This window comes from Prorops nasuta, unplaced genomic scaffold (genome assembly GCF_024137725.1).
Source record: "Prorops nasuta isolate Cenicafe-Biocafe unplaced genomic scaffold, Cenicafe_Pnas_1.2 PNAS00009, whole genome shotgun sequence".
Classification (NCBI taxonomy): Eukaryota; Metazoa; Arthropoda; class Insecta; order Hymenoptera; family Bethylidae; genus Prorops; species Prorops nasuta.
The window spans coordinates 99,661-116,126 of NW_027116806.1; the positions used below are offsets into that span (position 1 = coordinate 99,661).

The following is a 16,466-nucleotide window of genomic DNA, read 5'->3' on the forward strand; positions in this document are numbered from 1 at the left end:
TTCACTACTTTTTTTAATTGGATAATTTTACTATATTATTTATGCTAGATGGTTTATGTACTTGCCGCCTTTTTTTACAGGCGAAGTCTATTTTTTGGGTAATTTTTTTCTCGAAAACTGCAAAGTTTGATCTAAACTGTATCAGAATAAAAATATCTTAGAATTGATTGGAAGATACTCTCGAATTTTTTCAGTATTTTTAGGGATAATTTTAGATTTTTTTTAAAATTGTAAAATTAAAATATTCAAGAAATGTCTCCAAAAAATCTTAAAAAATTTAAGAAGATTCCTAAATTAATTCTCAGATATTTTTATTTAAGCCTTTAGTTCTTATGAAAAAAATTAATGTAGAAAAAATTCAATTTTTTTTACTTTCTTGTATTTTACCGGCCATTTTGGTAAATAAAGCATGTACGTAAAAATTCACCGTTAAACATCAGGAAATTTGTGCACCGATGGTTAATCAAATATCCATATATTTAAACGTTATATGCCTGAAAAAAAATTGTAAACTTCGAAAATGACCATATTTTTGATATTTTTTTGCGAAAAAAACCACCATATTTAATTTGGTGGTCAAAATTTATGGATTTTGAGCCTAAAATCTGATTCAGCAAACCTAAAAATATACAGAATCACACCTTAGACCCAGTTACTACTTCGTTAAACATCTGAAATTCAGCTACAAAAATATAGTCGAAAATCGACCGTCTACGGCCTTAATGGGTTAAGGATGTTCTCTTGTATAAATGATTATTCTCACAGATTTGCCCAAATTTAGTTTACAAGTACATTTTAACATACTTGATGAGTGGTTAAATTTCCAGTACCACAATCCGTACTAATTTTTGAGTTATGTAATCTCAAAGTTGCAACTTTTATCATGGACTGCATAGGACACGATTCGTTTTGAAATACAATTTTCTTTAGACATATCTGGAAAAATCTCCCAATTTCATTGATACTTACATACGTAATAGAGCAGATTTTTTGCGAGTAATATGCATCTTTTACTAACAGGTCAACCGGAATTACTTTTTGTAACATTGAAATATAAACTGCGCTGTGCCAGGTAATATCGGGGCAGGCGTAGCACCAAATACGGGGAAGGAACTCAGCTTTACTGTAGAGTGGGGGTCGTGTGTCCATCGAGACTTAAAGGAAAGAAATTAGCGGGCAAACAGTGCTGCGTAGGACATTGAATTTCGTCATTCCGCATTTCAAGGGGCTCAACTTATTCTACTTCAGAGAGAGAGAGAGAATGTAAGTGGAGTAGGGGTAATAGTCATAGTGCCGCCGATTGAGTTCAACTGATCAAGAGAACATCCTTAGTGTCATAGAGGTAGAGGCATCATTTTGCTCTACACGGCATTGATTTGCCATGTAACACTATAAAACTCATTTCCACACCACCTTGAGAAAAAGTAAGCAGCGCGTTTATTTTATCAAGGTGTCCCTTGTAGGCCTAATCCACATGTAATACACAACTTCGAATAGATCTTAGTCTTTCCAAAGGTTAATCTTATTATCCTTTCTTTTAATACTTGACGACTTACGGAAATCTCCAATCCTTTTTCCTTCATTTCAATTGTTTCACTTTCCGGTATTATGGGTTATGACAAATAAAACAATTTGCTTTATTAGAAACCAAGGCTACGTGAACACAAACGACACTGTAAAACAATATAGACGTACTATACTTCTATTGAGTTCTACTGTCAGATGTTTCCTAGTTTGCGGTACTCGTACAACAAAACTATTGAATGTAGAACCAACATTGTTAATACATAAATTGTATGAAATTTTTTCTACTTTTATTTTATATGTAAACGTTTTTTTTTTAATTTGAGTCGGAAAGGAGATTTTTTTCAAAAAAAACTGCTAGTAGGTACGAAGCTGAAGCTAGCGGCCGATGGCTAGCGGCCGATGCGAGCATTTTTGTCATTACTGTACACGTACGCTGTTATTCGAAGCGTAAGTAGAAAACGCATAATCTCCGCTAGCGCGCCGTATGTGGTCAGACACACTCTACGTGTCCTTGCACGAAGAGGTCAACTCTATAAAGTTAAATAATATCTAAACCAAATACTTGTAAAAAATAAAAAAATATGCATCTTCTTCCTTATTTCACAAGGAAGAGATCCATATAGGTTAAAAAGTGGCACGGCCACCGGAAGTGGGTGAAAACTATTTTTGAAACTCGGATTTCGTAGCTTTTTCTAGCATTTGCGACGCTTGAACTTGTATATGCCGGTGATATATAAGTTAAAGCGTCGCAAATGCTACGAAATGGTAGGAAATTTGAGTTTCAAAAATCTTTTTCACCCACTTCCGGTGGCCGTGCCACTTTTTAACCTATATGGATCTCTTCCTTATGAAATAAGGAAGAAGATGCATATACTCTCAATTTCGAGAAAAATTTCCTACTATGTATCAGCCGGTGATATATAAGTTCAAGCGTCGAAAATGCTACGAAATGGTAGGAAATTTGAGTTTCAAAAATCGTTTTCACCCACTTCCGGTGGCCGTGCCACTTTTTAACCTATATGGATCTCTTCCTTGTGAAATAAGGAAGAAGATGCATATTTTTTTATTTTTTACAAGTGTTTGGTTTAGATATTATTTAACTTTATAGAGTTGACCTCTTCGTGCAAGGACACGTAGAGTGTGTCTGACCACATACGGTGCGCTAGCGGAGATTATGCGTTTTCTACTTAAGCTTCGAATAACAGCGTACGTGTACAGTAATGACAAAAATGCTCGCATCGGCCGCTAGCCATCGGCCGCTAGCTTCAGCTTCGTCTAGTAGGTGCCATTTTACCAATAGGGCAGCGCAAACAGCAATGATACAGGTGGCAAAGTTGAAATTCAGAACAAGTACATCGAAATCGAAAAAATTACCAATTTTCAAAACTTCAGGAAAACTTTTCAAGTAATTTCTTTTTTTCGAACTAAATAACTGTACTAGTTCTACGTAAAAAAAAGTTTTGGTCGTGCTAACCCATTATTGCTTTAAAAAATCAGCAAAAATTCTTAAAGAAATAAAATTTCCTCTAGAATTGAAAAAAATTGCCCGTTCTTATAATTTCGATTTTATTTTTTTAATTTAACATTTTTTCCGTAAAGAATGTTTTATTTTTCTCGAAAAATACTTTATATTGTTCAAAAAATATTTCTTCGACGACTCAAAAGCCTTTGCAAAAATTGAAATCTGTTTTGAAATAACGTTGTACTTTGAAAACTCAGATTTCAGGTGAAACCGCTGTCTAATATCGTTATCCATCTTGCTCTTAACTGTTTCCTACGACAATAGTTTTGTTTTCTACTACTTTAATATTATTTAATTGCAAAAAAATCGGTACTGTACTCCAAATTTTGTTTGTTTCTAAATATTATAACCTTTTAAAATTTTTAATAATGTCGAAAAAAGTAATGTATAACTTATTACAATTTTAAAAGTGTGATGAATTTTCTTTTTATCAAAAGTTTTTGTAAAATGTAAGGGTGAGGAAGAAGATATATTATATACAAAACTGCAACATCGATCAATCTGTAGATAATAAGAGCTGCATAATATAGTAATTAGTAAGTAGTGTAGTATCAAGGTGACTGTCTTATCATTTGAAGGATTTAGGTGGAAGCTTTACCAAGGAACTGATTTTTCTATGGCAAAAGTAAGTGAAGTTATTAACATATAAATTATGAAAGTAATTTAGAGTAAATTAAAAAATGAGATATTGAAATAAAGACATTATATAGAAGTATTATAGATTACAAACTTACTAATACGATTTAAGTGTCACCACATTATAACCACTGTAAATTGTTTTGTACTGTGACATAAAGATTTAAGTTAAAAGCCTTCTATTATTTAAATATTTTTTCATGGTTTATTCATTATTTTAACTATAAAAAGTAATACATGCACACAGCTTACGAATTAGAAAGCAATCTGACATTGGAATATTTTAAAAAACTGAGCCTTTCTAGTGGAACTATAGTATTTGATTAATACTACTACCTAATTTTATAATAATACTATACTGCGGCAATGGTGAAATAAATTACTGTTGCAGATTTGGTAGGCTAGTACGGCGCTGCATGATATGTACTATTGTTCTATGAAAATGTACAATTAATTGGTCCTTACAGGACCTGCTTGAAATCTGCGCTAAATGTGCTGTCAGCCGAATCGCATATAGTCTACTCGAAAACTGCTTATAATCTATCGCGTTGTTACACGCATACACTGCTATCAGAACACTAACCAGTGGCGACACAGATATATGAATTGTTGTGTGGAAGCCTTGGCTTAATTAGCCAGTATTCTGCATAATGTCTATGGCGGTGAAGCTGGCAGAAAGTTTGCCAGCAGAAAGCTTCGCATCGTGTAACATGGACTCGAACGCCAACTTCAGAGGGAAGAAACATCAGATGCGTTTAATTATTTTGGCTGAAATTTATTGACAGACCAAAATAATTATAGGCATTTTCAACTGCATATTCTTATGCAGAATTAAATAACGAAGAGAATGGTACTAATTTCATCGGGGAGCTCGATTCCTGTAATAGATTTTTTGCACAAATTATGCCAACATGAACATGGAAAATTGACGTTTTCCAACTTTCTGTCAAAACTTGCGCATAGCAGGATTTTTTTTAAATTTTTTTCAATTGCATATTCTTATGCAGAATTAAATAATGAAGAGAACGATACTATTTTCATCGGGGAGCTCGACTCGTTTACTAGATTTTTTGGACAAATTATACCAAAATCAACAAGGAAAATTGACATTTTCGAACTTTCGGTCAAGAGTTGCACATAGCAGGAAATTTTTTTAATTTTTTTCAACTGCATATTCTTATGCAGAATTAAATCACGAAGAAAATGGAAGTAGTTTCATCTGGGAGCTCGACTCGAATAATAGTTTTTCTTAACAAAAAATGACGGAAAGCAATAGTGAAAAGTCTAAAGAGTATGAAAATACGATTTGGTTATTTCATTTCAACATTCTTCGTCAATAAAAACTATTACGCGAGTCGAGCTCCCCGATGAAAATAGTATCATTCTTTTGGTTTTTTAATTCCGTATAAGAATATGCAGTTGGAAAAAATTAAAAAAATTTCCTGCTTTGCGCAAGTCTTGACAGAAAGTTCGAAAATGTCAATTTTCCTTGTTCATTTTGGTATATTTAGTCCAAAAACTCTAGTAAACGAGTCGAGCTCCCCGATGAAAGTAGTACCATTCTCTTCGTTATTTACTTCTGCACAAGAATATGCAGTTGGAAAAAATTAAAAAAATTTCCTGCTTTGCGCAAGTCTTGACAGAAAGTTCGAAAATGTCAATTTTCCTTGTTCATTTTGGTATATTTAGTCCAAAAACTCTAGTAAACGAGTCGAGCTCCCCGATGAAAGTAGTACCATTCTCTTCGTTATTTACTTCTGCACAAGAATATGCAGTTGGAAAAAATTAAAAAAATGTCCTGCTATGTGCAACTCTTGACCGAAAGTTGGAAAACGTCAATTTTCCATGTTCATGTTGACATAATTTGTCCAAAAAATCTATTACAGGAATTGAGCTCCCAGATGAAACTACTTCCATTCTCTTCGTGATTTAATTCTGCATAAAAATATGCAGTTGAAAATGCCTATAATTATTTTGGTCTGTCAATAAATTTCAGCCAAAATAATTAAACGCATCTGATGTTTCTTCCCTCTGAAGTTGGCGCTCGAGTCCATGTTACACGATACGAAGCTTTCTGCTGGCAAACTTTCTGCCAGCTTCATCGCCATATAGTGTCTGTATGCAAATGGTTATCTGTGATAGTTTCGCCATTTTAAATCTTGAAAATTTAATATTAACTTTGTATTCACTAATCCCAAAATGTAAATACGGACTTTTATAAGAATTCATTAATAATTTTTGAATCTAAAATATGCCATGCTGAATTTGGAAACTTTTACACTATATTTGGATTCAGTTATGCTAAAACCTTGACACCTGAAGTTTCAAGTAAATGTAAAACATTTAACTCGTACCTTATAATATATAGGAGCACGCTTAGGCATTATTTATTAGACTGTTAAGCGGTTAATTGATAAATATAATATTCAATGTGTTCACAAAATTTGAAAGAAGAGCGTTTCATGTGTAGAATATAATTTTAATACCTGTTTTTAGATTATACCTTAATTAAATGTTACTAAGACTAAAAAATTCTTTGAGTTAAAACTAGCTGTTAATAAAGTTGTGTAGTAACTTTTTCTCACTGGTCAGGCATTGGTAATTGAATCTATTAAATAATAGAAAGGTTTAAAAAAAATAATTTTTTATCCTTAATGATTTCTCAAAGCAAGATTCTTATTCTTAACACTAAAGTATCAAAGAATTTCTTAAAAACATATATTCACACTTCAAAAGAGTCATTTGATCCTTAAATGGTAGGTTAGGGTTAAAACTATTCTTTGCAGATGAATTTATTTTTGGAATGTTTTAGCTGGAAACGTCACATATATTTTAGAAAAGTTTGTTTGTATTGTTCCTATTTGCTCTTTCGCTTTTATTGCAGTTTTGACAAAGTATTTCTTGTCTTAAAATAAACAAACACTGACATTTTTTGTTCTATTTCGTATCCAATTAACAATAGCCAAATAGATAAACCAGAGCAATATAAATATTTGTAACAAAAGCTAGATAAACCATTTTTAATTCTAGCTTCCAACGAAGAAGTCACTAAGGATTAAAACTTACTTATTTCTAAATTTCATATTAGTGAGAAAAATCTGACAAATTCTAATCAATAGAAGATGATTAAAGGTTTGTTCTATTAATAAATATTGAATTAAGCAATTTATAATACTTGATAACTTCTTTATTGAGGACTATATAGATTCAAAAATGATATAGAAACTGTTCTTATAATTACTTATACTATATACTTACTGGATTTGCCATAGTTAACCAAACCTCTGGTATATATTTGATAATTGAACTATAAAAACAGTAACTTTCTGATAGTAAAACTGATAATTTTTATATTTAGATAAATTTTTTTAATGGAATAATTTTAGACATTTCAGAAAAAGTTATAACTAGCTCCTAGCTACCCTACATATATAAAAATGTATTTTGTAAAATAAACTTAAGTCTATGGCAAACTATGTTAGATTTCATGTTGGATTGCTTCCGAGATTTGTGGAGACAAATGACAATTCAACTGTGAATTAAATACGAGATATAATTTTTTCAAATAAATCTAGTATGCAAAGCAATATGAAACCTAACATATTGGGTTATGAAGCTTATTCAAAGCAATTGCTTGTTTGAAATGTGCTGACTTACTTTTCTCGATACCAGTGACACTTTTCCATCCCCTTCTGGTGGAATATATGAGTCAAAAACTGTATTTGTACAATTGAAAATCATTTGCTTTTCAACCCAAGGTGCATGAGGTAGTATTCCATACTTTTTATACAATTTTCTATTTCTTTCTGCCGTTAAATCAGTATTATCAATTTCACTGTCACTTTTATAAAAATCTGGTAAGTCTATCTTTATAAATTTTTCTTTCCTCTCCTTTTTAAATTTAGGATTCCAATGCTTCTGTATATATCTAACATGTTGCAAAGATTTGATAATACAAGCATTATCAATTTCAGTCAGTGGCAAAAATACCTATAATCATAAAAATGAAGAAACGCATTTGAGTTTTGCCAATCACTACTTTAATTGTAGTCGATAAAATTATCATTAGATACATTTTTTTCTTGTATTTAATAATAAATAAGTAAAGCATATTTTAGTTTTCTTTCTCAATTTAAAATAATTAACAATACAATACATACCTCGACACGCTTCCTAAAAATTCCTGATAATAAATATTGTTTTAACATTTTTTTAACCTGATAGTATAATCCGGGACGTTTCCAAAATTTGAAAACAATATTGAACACCAGACAGCAATCAACAGAAGCATACGTTCAGTAATCTAACTTGGGATAAGGTGGACTTAATTGGACTCAATTGCAGTGTTGCAACTTTCAAAAAGTCACTAGATGGATCCGGATCCAGTGTTGCCAGAAAGTAGGCCGTCAGAATGGTAGTGGCAGAGATGAAACGGGAGATTGCTCATGGTGTAACGTCTAAGTTCACGGGGCTGAATTTACTATACAAAACCCGTACTGTTCGCAGACTTACCGTTTCGGGCACTATACGTTTGACTAGTTTGCCCGGGACCGGTCGCGATTCGATATATTAGATGAATGAAAAATGCAGAGATATATTGGGAACTGACAGATTGGAATATGACATCTGGTGGTAGAAATCAGAACTATTTTAAGCATGCTATTAATGGTATTATTGATACCTATTACTGATTATTAGATTTGATTAATATTATAAAAAATAAGAAATTATGGAAGTAGGAATTATTTTAGCACGTGAGAAATAAAAAACTAGGCTGTATTGTGCAGTAAACATGTGCTAAAGTAATTCCACGAAGGATTTAACCTTTACACACCATTCTTTTCCTAAAGCTGGCCATCATTTGGTTACCATTACTAATTTTTTTGTCTCAGATTATCACCCACCCATGATATTATTTCAATTAAGTTTAAATACATTTTTAAACATACGTCTATATGTATTTCTTTATTATAATGCATGCTTCTTTCCGCCATATTTGCCCCCTCTCTTCTCCCATGTCAGATCCCAATACCTTTTTGTTGAGAAAGGGCTTCCTCGACGATGGTGGGGATGGAAAATGGTACATACTAGATTGTCCGAAAACTTTTGTAGAAGTGAGTCGACTACCTATATGACTAGTGAATATGGCCGAAATCTAGTAATATATTGCTATAATGTCGTAAGGCATTTATTGTAGTATTCATTTAGATATCAAGATGAGAAAAAGATAATTGAATAATCTTCAAGATAACGTCAATTTAAAGAAGCAGAAGAAAAAACTGCAAAATAAATGTAATTAAGAAAAACTATGGATCTTAGATAAGTAAAAACGTTTGAATAATTTAAAGTATTTATATATTGAATTTACTAGTGTTACTTTGTGGAAATATATTTTGTACAAATATGATTTAGGTGTTTGTGGCTTTCGCAAAGGATTAAAGAAATGCAGCATAAATGTTTATCAGAATAATAATGAGAGACGAGACAAAAATGACTGATAAGTGTAATTAAAATATTCATGCGTACTTTATTGACATATATGTCATCTGGTATAACTTTTACTGCTACGATGTTCATATTAATTATGATTTTATGATGAGAAACGCATGGGTCAAAGAAGGCAATACTTCTTACAAGGTAAATGTAAACAATTTGCAAATGTATTATACTTTCAATTTCAAATATAAAACTGTGTCTTAACTGTTTAGTTGATTAATTATTTAGATATTACTTTTATCGCTGGAATGATATCTTGCTCATATCTACGATGAGCAGAAATAAGAAGATATGAAGGACTTTCGACTAATCCCATCCATGTAAATTGCTTCCTTTGGCACAGAGTTTATGGTTAGTAATCGCAAGGTATATGTAATTTTTATTACAGTGTTTATTAATTCAAAGTTACTTTTAATTTGCTTAGCTTAATGAGTTTATATATTAAATATGGTCTGCTTTGGTTTTTCAGATATTACTGAGCGACTGAAGTGGAACTTTTATCAAATAACCTATTCAAGGATTATAATAAATATATAGAGTATGGATATATATATAATTATTAATAATCATACGCTGCAAGATTTGTACAGATGACAAGTGTCTTTATAACAGTGATTTTGCAATACTTAATTAGAACAAGTTCAAGCAAAGTTAAATTATACAAGTTAATATTGAAATTTTATCATTTTCACTATTATTAAATATATTTAATAGATATACAATATGCAGGGCGTACCACTTAAAATGCTCCAGAACATAGATACAAAAAGACGCGTACCTCTTCAACTATAAGAGATATTCAATGTTTGCACAGGACTTTTTCGAAACCTTTTGTTATTTGCTTCCAAAAGGGTCATATGAAAAAATTGAATATCTCTTATAATTAACGCAATACACGCTTTTTGTATCCATGCTCTGGGGCATTTAAGTGGTACGCCCTGCATATTGTATATCTATTAAATATATTTAATAATAGTGAAAATGATAAAATTTCAATATTAACTTGTATAATTTAACTTTGCTTGAACTTGTTCTAATTAAGTATTGCAAAATCACTGTTATAAAGACACTTGTCATCTGTACAAATCTTGCAGCGTATGATTATTAATAATTATATATATATCCATACTCTATATATTTATTATAATCCTTGAATAGGTTATTTGATAAAAGTTCCACTTCAGTCGCTCAGTAATATCTGAAAAACCAAAGCAGACCATATTTAATATATAAACTCATTAAGCTAAGCAAATTAAAAGTAACTTTGAATTAATAAACACTGTAATAAAAATTACATATACCTTGCGATTACTAACCATAAACTCTGTGCCAAAGGAAGCAATTTACATGGATGGGATTAGTCGAAAGTCCTTCATATCTTCTTATTTCTGCTCATCGTAGATATGAGCAAGATATCATTCCAGCGATAAAAGTAATATCTAAATAATTAATCAACTAAACAGTTAAGACACAGTTTTATATTTGAAATTGAAAGTATAATACATTTGCAAATTGTTTACATTTACCTTGTAAGAAGTATTGCCTTCTTTGACCCATGCGTTTCTCATCATAAAATCATAATTAATATGAACATCGTAGCAGTAAAAGTTATACCAGATGACATATATGTCAATAAAGTACGCATGAATATTTTAATTACACTTATCAGTCATTTTTGTCTCGTCTCTCATTATTATTCTGATAAACATTTATGCTGCATTTCTTTAATCCTTTGCGAAAGCCACAAACACCTAAATCATATTTGTACAAAATATATTTCCACAAAGTAACACTAGTAAATTCAATATATAAATACTTTAAATTATTCAAACGTTTTTACTTATCTAAGATCCATAGTTTTTCTTAATTACATTTATTTTGCAGTTTTTTCTTCTGCTTCTTTAAATTGACGTTATCTTGAAGATTATTCAATTATCTTTTTCTCATCTTGATATCTAAATGAATACTACAATAAATGCCTTACGACATTATAGCAATATATTACTAGATTTCGGCCATATTCACTAGTCATATAGGTAGTCGACTCACTTCTACAAAAGTTTTCGGACAATCTAGTATGTACCCCACTGACTATACCACTGGCACACAATATACACCTTCTCAGTTGCGACACCTGTGGCAAGTGCTTTAATCCAGAAATCCGTTCCTTAGTTTTATTGAATTTTTGAATATCGAACAATTGTCTATACATTTTATATGCTTAATTAGATTAATAAAATTGTATCGCGTATCTCGCTCTCTTCCTGTTTGGTCTTTGACCAGTGTGGATCCTGCGAGTGCGCGCCTATCAAAAACCAACTTGTTTTTTGGAAATAAACCAAGAGAAAACCAGCGGCAGAAAATATATGTTAATTGTCTCTTTTAAACCTCATACCTTCCCCGCCGCCGCCGGTCGGTCCCCCACTCCTCGACCGCGCGAGCGCGCTTGGCCGTTTTTCGCCGACTTTACGTAGTTTTTTCACCCACTTACAAGCATTTTATCGAAAAACTGAAATTGCAGTTTTGTAGGGCACGATGTCAACTTTTCAAATCTGGTTTCAAAATTAAAATCATCCCAACAGAATTTCATAGCCTCGCTCGAAAATCGCGCTCTCGAAAATTCAAACTGCTGCTGTGACTAAAGTAATTGTTTCACAGTAATAGGGTTTTGCACACATAAACTACCTACAATTCTCTACTTTTTCCCAAATGCCCGGTGCTCCAGCTCAAAAAATGGCCGAGTTATGAATTTGTGAAAAAACGCCTAATTTTCCGGTTTTTTCCGATTTTTCTCCGTTGCTAATTATCCGATCAGGACTTTTGACCCGGCAATCTCGTCGTATTTTAATGCTCTACATTTTATTTCTTGGGGGCATTAAGATTGCTCCATTAGATAAAAAGTTACAAGCAAAAAACCGAAAAAAATGCGATTTTTTGGCATATAATTGTTTATAACAATTAGCCGGACACGAAACTCGAGTGAAAAACATATACCCATTAATCTACGCACCCCCTTCTATATAATCGCACAGGTGGTTTGCTGTTAGTATTTATGTCATGAAATGGCTATTTTAAATCTCCATTGAATGGCCTAGAGGAAGAGAGAGAGACGTTACAGACGTTATACCTCCCCCCCTGGGATAATAAGAGAATTGAAGAATTCTCTTATGAAAATGGGGTCAGGGAGCCCATTGCTCGCCCCGTAGGCTTTACTAATCATTAACTACGGAATTAGACTTTCGCTTCCGGTTGCGTGAATGGTGGAATGGTGTGAATGTGAGGGAGATTAAGTGAGGAAAAGGAAGAAATAGGTGAGAGTGGGGAGAAGGAAAGAGGGAGAAAAAAGGAGAAGGAGAAAAGACGGAAAGAAGAGGTATAAAATAGGAGAAACGGAAGAAGAAGGAAAAAATAAGGGGCTAGAAAGGTAGGAGATCGTTTTGGAGGTTAGGTGAAGTGACAGGATATAGGAAGTTTAGAGCGGGAAAGGAAAGATAAGGAAAGGAAAAGTGACATCTGTAGGAGAAAGAAGGAGGAAAGAAAGGTCAGTAAGGTAGGAAGGGATAGATTTTGAGGCGGGAAGAGAGGAAAGGGCAGAGTAAGGAGATGGAGGGAAGGGAAGATGAAAGAAAGGAAAGGGAAAGGGAGAGGCTAAATCTAGGGAAGCTGGGAAAGGGAGAGGGTGGAGGGGAAAGGGATAGGGCAGGAAGTACGGGAAGTATAGAGGAGTATATGAGGGGGAAAAGAAAGGATAGGGAAGAGGAAATAGGGGAGGGATGGATCTTTCAGAAAAGTGCGAAGATGGGAAGGACGCCGGAGAAAGGAATGGGGAGGGGGATGGAAAATATAATGGAGGTGCTAAATGAGATTAAGGAGAAAATGGAGGGATGGGAGGAAGGAAAAAAGGAAATAATAAGGAAGATGGAGGAGGTGAGAGGAGAGATAGAGAAGGATAGAAAGGAGTGGAGGGGGGAGATAGAGGATTTAAAGAAAAGGATGGAAAAGATGGAAAGAAAAGAGAAGGAGAATAGAAAGGAAGAAGGAGGAGGATAGGAGGAAAGAAAGGAAGAGGGTAAGGAATTAGAAGAGAGAATAAAAAGATTAGAGTGGGAGAAAGAGAAGAAGGACAGAGAAAATAGGAAGAATAATATAGTAATATGGGGATTGGAAAAGGTGGAAGGAAGTGAGAGCGAAATAAGGAAAGAGGTGGAAGGAATAATGGGAGTAATAGGGATAAGGGAAGGAGTGAAAGGAATAAGGAGGGTAGGTGGAATAGGAAAAGGAGGAAGAAAGGGAGTGATAGTAGAGATGAAGGATAGGGAGATGAAGAAAGAAGTAATGAAAGGAAAAGGAAGGCTAAGGGGAAGGAAGGAAAGAATAGAGGAGGACATGACATGGGAAGAAAGGAGGGTGATGGAGAGAATAAGAAGAGTAGCAGAAGGAGAAAGGAGAAAGGGTAGAAGGGCGTATATGGGGTATATGAAAGTGTGGATAGAAGGGGAGGAGTGGAGGTGGAGAGAAGATAAAGGGGGGCTATGGAATGGAGCAGGAAGGAGGTGGGAAGGAGAGAGAAAGGATGAGGGAGAAAATTTTCGAGATAAGGAGAGAGGGGGAGAAATGAAAGGATAGAAGGGAAAGAATGAGGAAGAGGAATGGAAGGGGAGAGAGAAGGATTAGGAGAAGTGGAAGAGAGGAAGGGTGAAGAAAGGAAAGGAAAGAAAATAGAGATTGCTTTTTGGAATGTAGCGGGAGTGGGAAGCAAGGAAGAGGATTTTTGGAGAAAAATAGAAAGATGGGATGTAATATGCATGGTGGAAACGTGGATGGAGGAGAAAGGATGGAAGGGAGTGAGTAAGGGGGTGCCGAAAGGGTATAGGTGGTGGAAGCAATGGGCGAAGAAGGAGGAGAGGAAAGGAAGGGCGAAGGGAGGAATATTGATAGGGGTGAGGGAGGAGTTGGAGGGAAGGGAAGAAGGAGAAGAGGGGAGGCATGAGGGGATTATGGAAATAGGAGTAAAGATAGAAGAAAAAGAATGGAGGATCATAGCGTTGTTTGTAGGGAAGGGAATGAGGAGCATGGAGGATGGTATAAAGAGGGCAATGGAGAGAGGGCAGGGAAAGAGGTGCATGGTAGGAGGAGATTGGAATGCGAGGATAGGTGAAATGGGAGGGGAAGGAGAAGAGAGTGAAGAAAGGGAAGAGAAGAGAAGATCAAAGGATAAGGTAGTAAATGCGGAAGGAAGGAGGATGATGGACATAATTGGAGAGATGGGAATGGAAGTATGGAATGGGAAGGTAGAAGGAGACAGGGAAGGTGAATTTACGTATGTGGGACACATGGGGGAATCGGTGATAGACTATGTGGTAGGAGACAGGGAGACGAGAATGAGGGTGAGAGAGGTGGAGATAGAGGCGAGGACGGAGTCGGACCACTTGCCGATAGTAGTAAGGTTGGTGGGGGAAAAGAAGAAAGGAAGAAGGAGGAGAGAAAAGGTGAGAATAAGAAGGGAATGGAAAGAGGAGGTGATAGAGGAGTTTAGAAGGAAAGTAGAGGACATGGAGGAAGGGAAAGGGGAAGGGGTGAAGGAAAGGTGGAAGGAGCTGCAGGAGAAGATGAGGGTAATAGTGGAAGGGATAAGAGGGGAAGGGAAAGGAGGAAAGGAAAATGAGAGAGGGTGGTGGGATGAAGAATGCAGGGAAGAAAAGAAGAGATTGAGAGAGGAGATGAGGAGATGGCTGAGGGGAGAAAGTAGGAAGGAAGATTACAGAAAGAAGAAAAAAGAATACATGAAAAGGTGCGAGGAAAAGAGGGAGAAGTGGAGGGAGGAATGGTGTAAGGAAATAGGAAAGGCAAGGAACGAGAAGGAAGTATGGGAAATAATAAGAAGGAGTAGGGGGAAGGAAGGGAATAGGGTAGAAGAGATTAGGATGGATGAATGGGATGAGTATTTCAGAGAGCAGCTAGGAGGGAAAAGGGGAGAGGAGCGAAGGATAGAAAAGGGAAGAATAAAGAGGAAGACGAAGGGGGAAGGGAGGGAAATAAAGAAGGAGGAGATAGAAAAGCAGATAAAAAGGTTAAAGACGGGAAAGGCAGCTGGGGAAAATGGATTGGAGAATGAGGTGTGGAAGAATGGAGGGGAAAGGGTAGTAGAGGAAGCATGGAGAATATGCAATGCGGTATGGAGAGGGGAAGGGTGGCCGGAAGGATGGGAAGTGGGAATAATAGTTCCGATAAAGAAAAAAGGGGAAGGAAAAAGGGTAGAGGATTATAGGGGAGTCACACTGATGGATACAATGGCGAAGGTATATGCAGGAGTGCTGGGGGAGAGATTAGAAGAGGAAATGGAAGAAAAAAGAATGATAGGAGAAGGACAAACGGCTTTTAGGAAGGGGAGGGGAGTAATGGAGAACATATACACGCTGAATTATCTGATTAACAGGGAGGTAGAGGAAGGGGGAGGGATGGTAGGGTGCTTCCTAGATTTAAAGGCGGCTTTTGATAAGGTAGATAGGAGGAAACTATGGGAGGTGTTGGAGAGGAAAGGGGTGACGGAAGAGTTAAGAGAGGCAATAGAAGGGATGTACGAGGAGACGGTGTGTAAAGTGAGAAGAGGGAAGGATACAGGAGAGAAGTTCTGGGTAGAGAAAGGGGCAAGGCAGGGGTGTCCAATGAGTGCAAAGCTATTTATAATTTATATGGCAGAGATGGAGGAGAGGTTGGAAGAGAAAGGGAAAGGAGGTATAAGATTAGGGAGGGGAAAGATACACTGCATGATGTATGCGGACTACATTGTGCTGATGGCAAAGGAGATGGGAGGGATGAGGCTAATGTTGAGGATAGTGGAGGAGTTTTTGGACGAAAGGGGAATGGAATTAAATGTGGAGAAAACGAAGGTAGTTAGGTTTGGAAAAAGGGTGAAGGGGGAGGTGAGATGTAGATGGAAGGGGAAGTGGATTGAGGAGAAAAGGCAAGTAAAATACTTAGGGTACAGTTTTAGGAGGAATGGAAGGCAAGAGGAGCAGGTAGCGGAGAGGACTAGGAAGGCGGGAGCAGTGATGAGGGAAGTGTGGGGGATAGGAAAGAGAATGTGGAGAGATAATTTTGAGAGGAGAGTATGGCTATATGATAGGATGGTGTGGCCGGTACTGGGGTATGGGGCGGAAGTGTGGGGCTGGGAGGAGAGGGGAAGGATAGAGGCGATGGGGGAGAGGTATTTAAGGTGGGTAATGGGAGTAGATTGGGCAACGCCGGGGTATAGTGTGAGGGAAGAGTGTAAGAGAGGAAAGAT

The 16,466-nt window shown here is 35.5% G+C and overlaps 1 protein-coding gene across 1 annotated transcript in view; it reads right to left on the reverse strand.

Moving 5' to 3' along the window:
• LOC136776455 (large ribosomal subunit protein mL45-like) overlaps positions 1-7,978 on the reverse strand; it is a gene marked incomplete at its 3' end in the record, with an annotated part of 97,424 nt that extends 89,446 nt beyond the window's left edge. The window contains exons 1-2 of the mRNA XM_066731988.1: positions 7,846-7,978; positions 7,343-7,675 (exon numbers count right to left, since the gene is read on the reverse strand). Of these exons, the coding sequence (XP_066588085.1) occupies positions 7,343-7,675; positions 7,846-7,893 (381 nt within the window). The remainder of the gene's footprint in view (positions 1-7,342; positions 7,676-7,845) is intronic.
• Between the last annotated feature and the right edge of the window lie 8,488 nt (positions 7,979-16,466).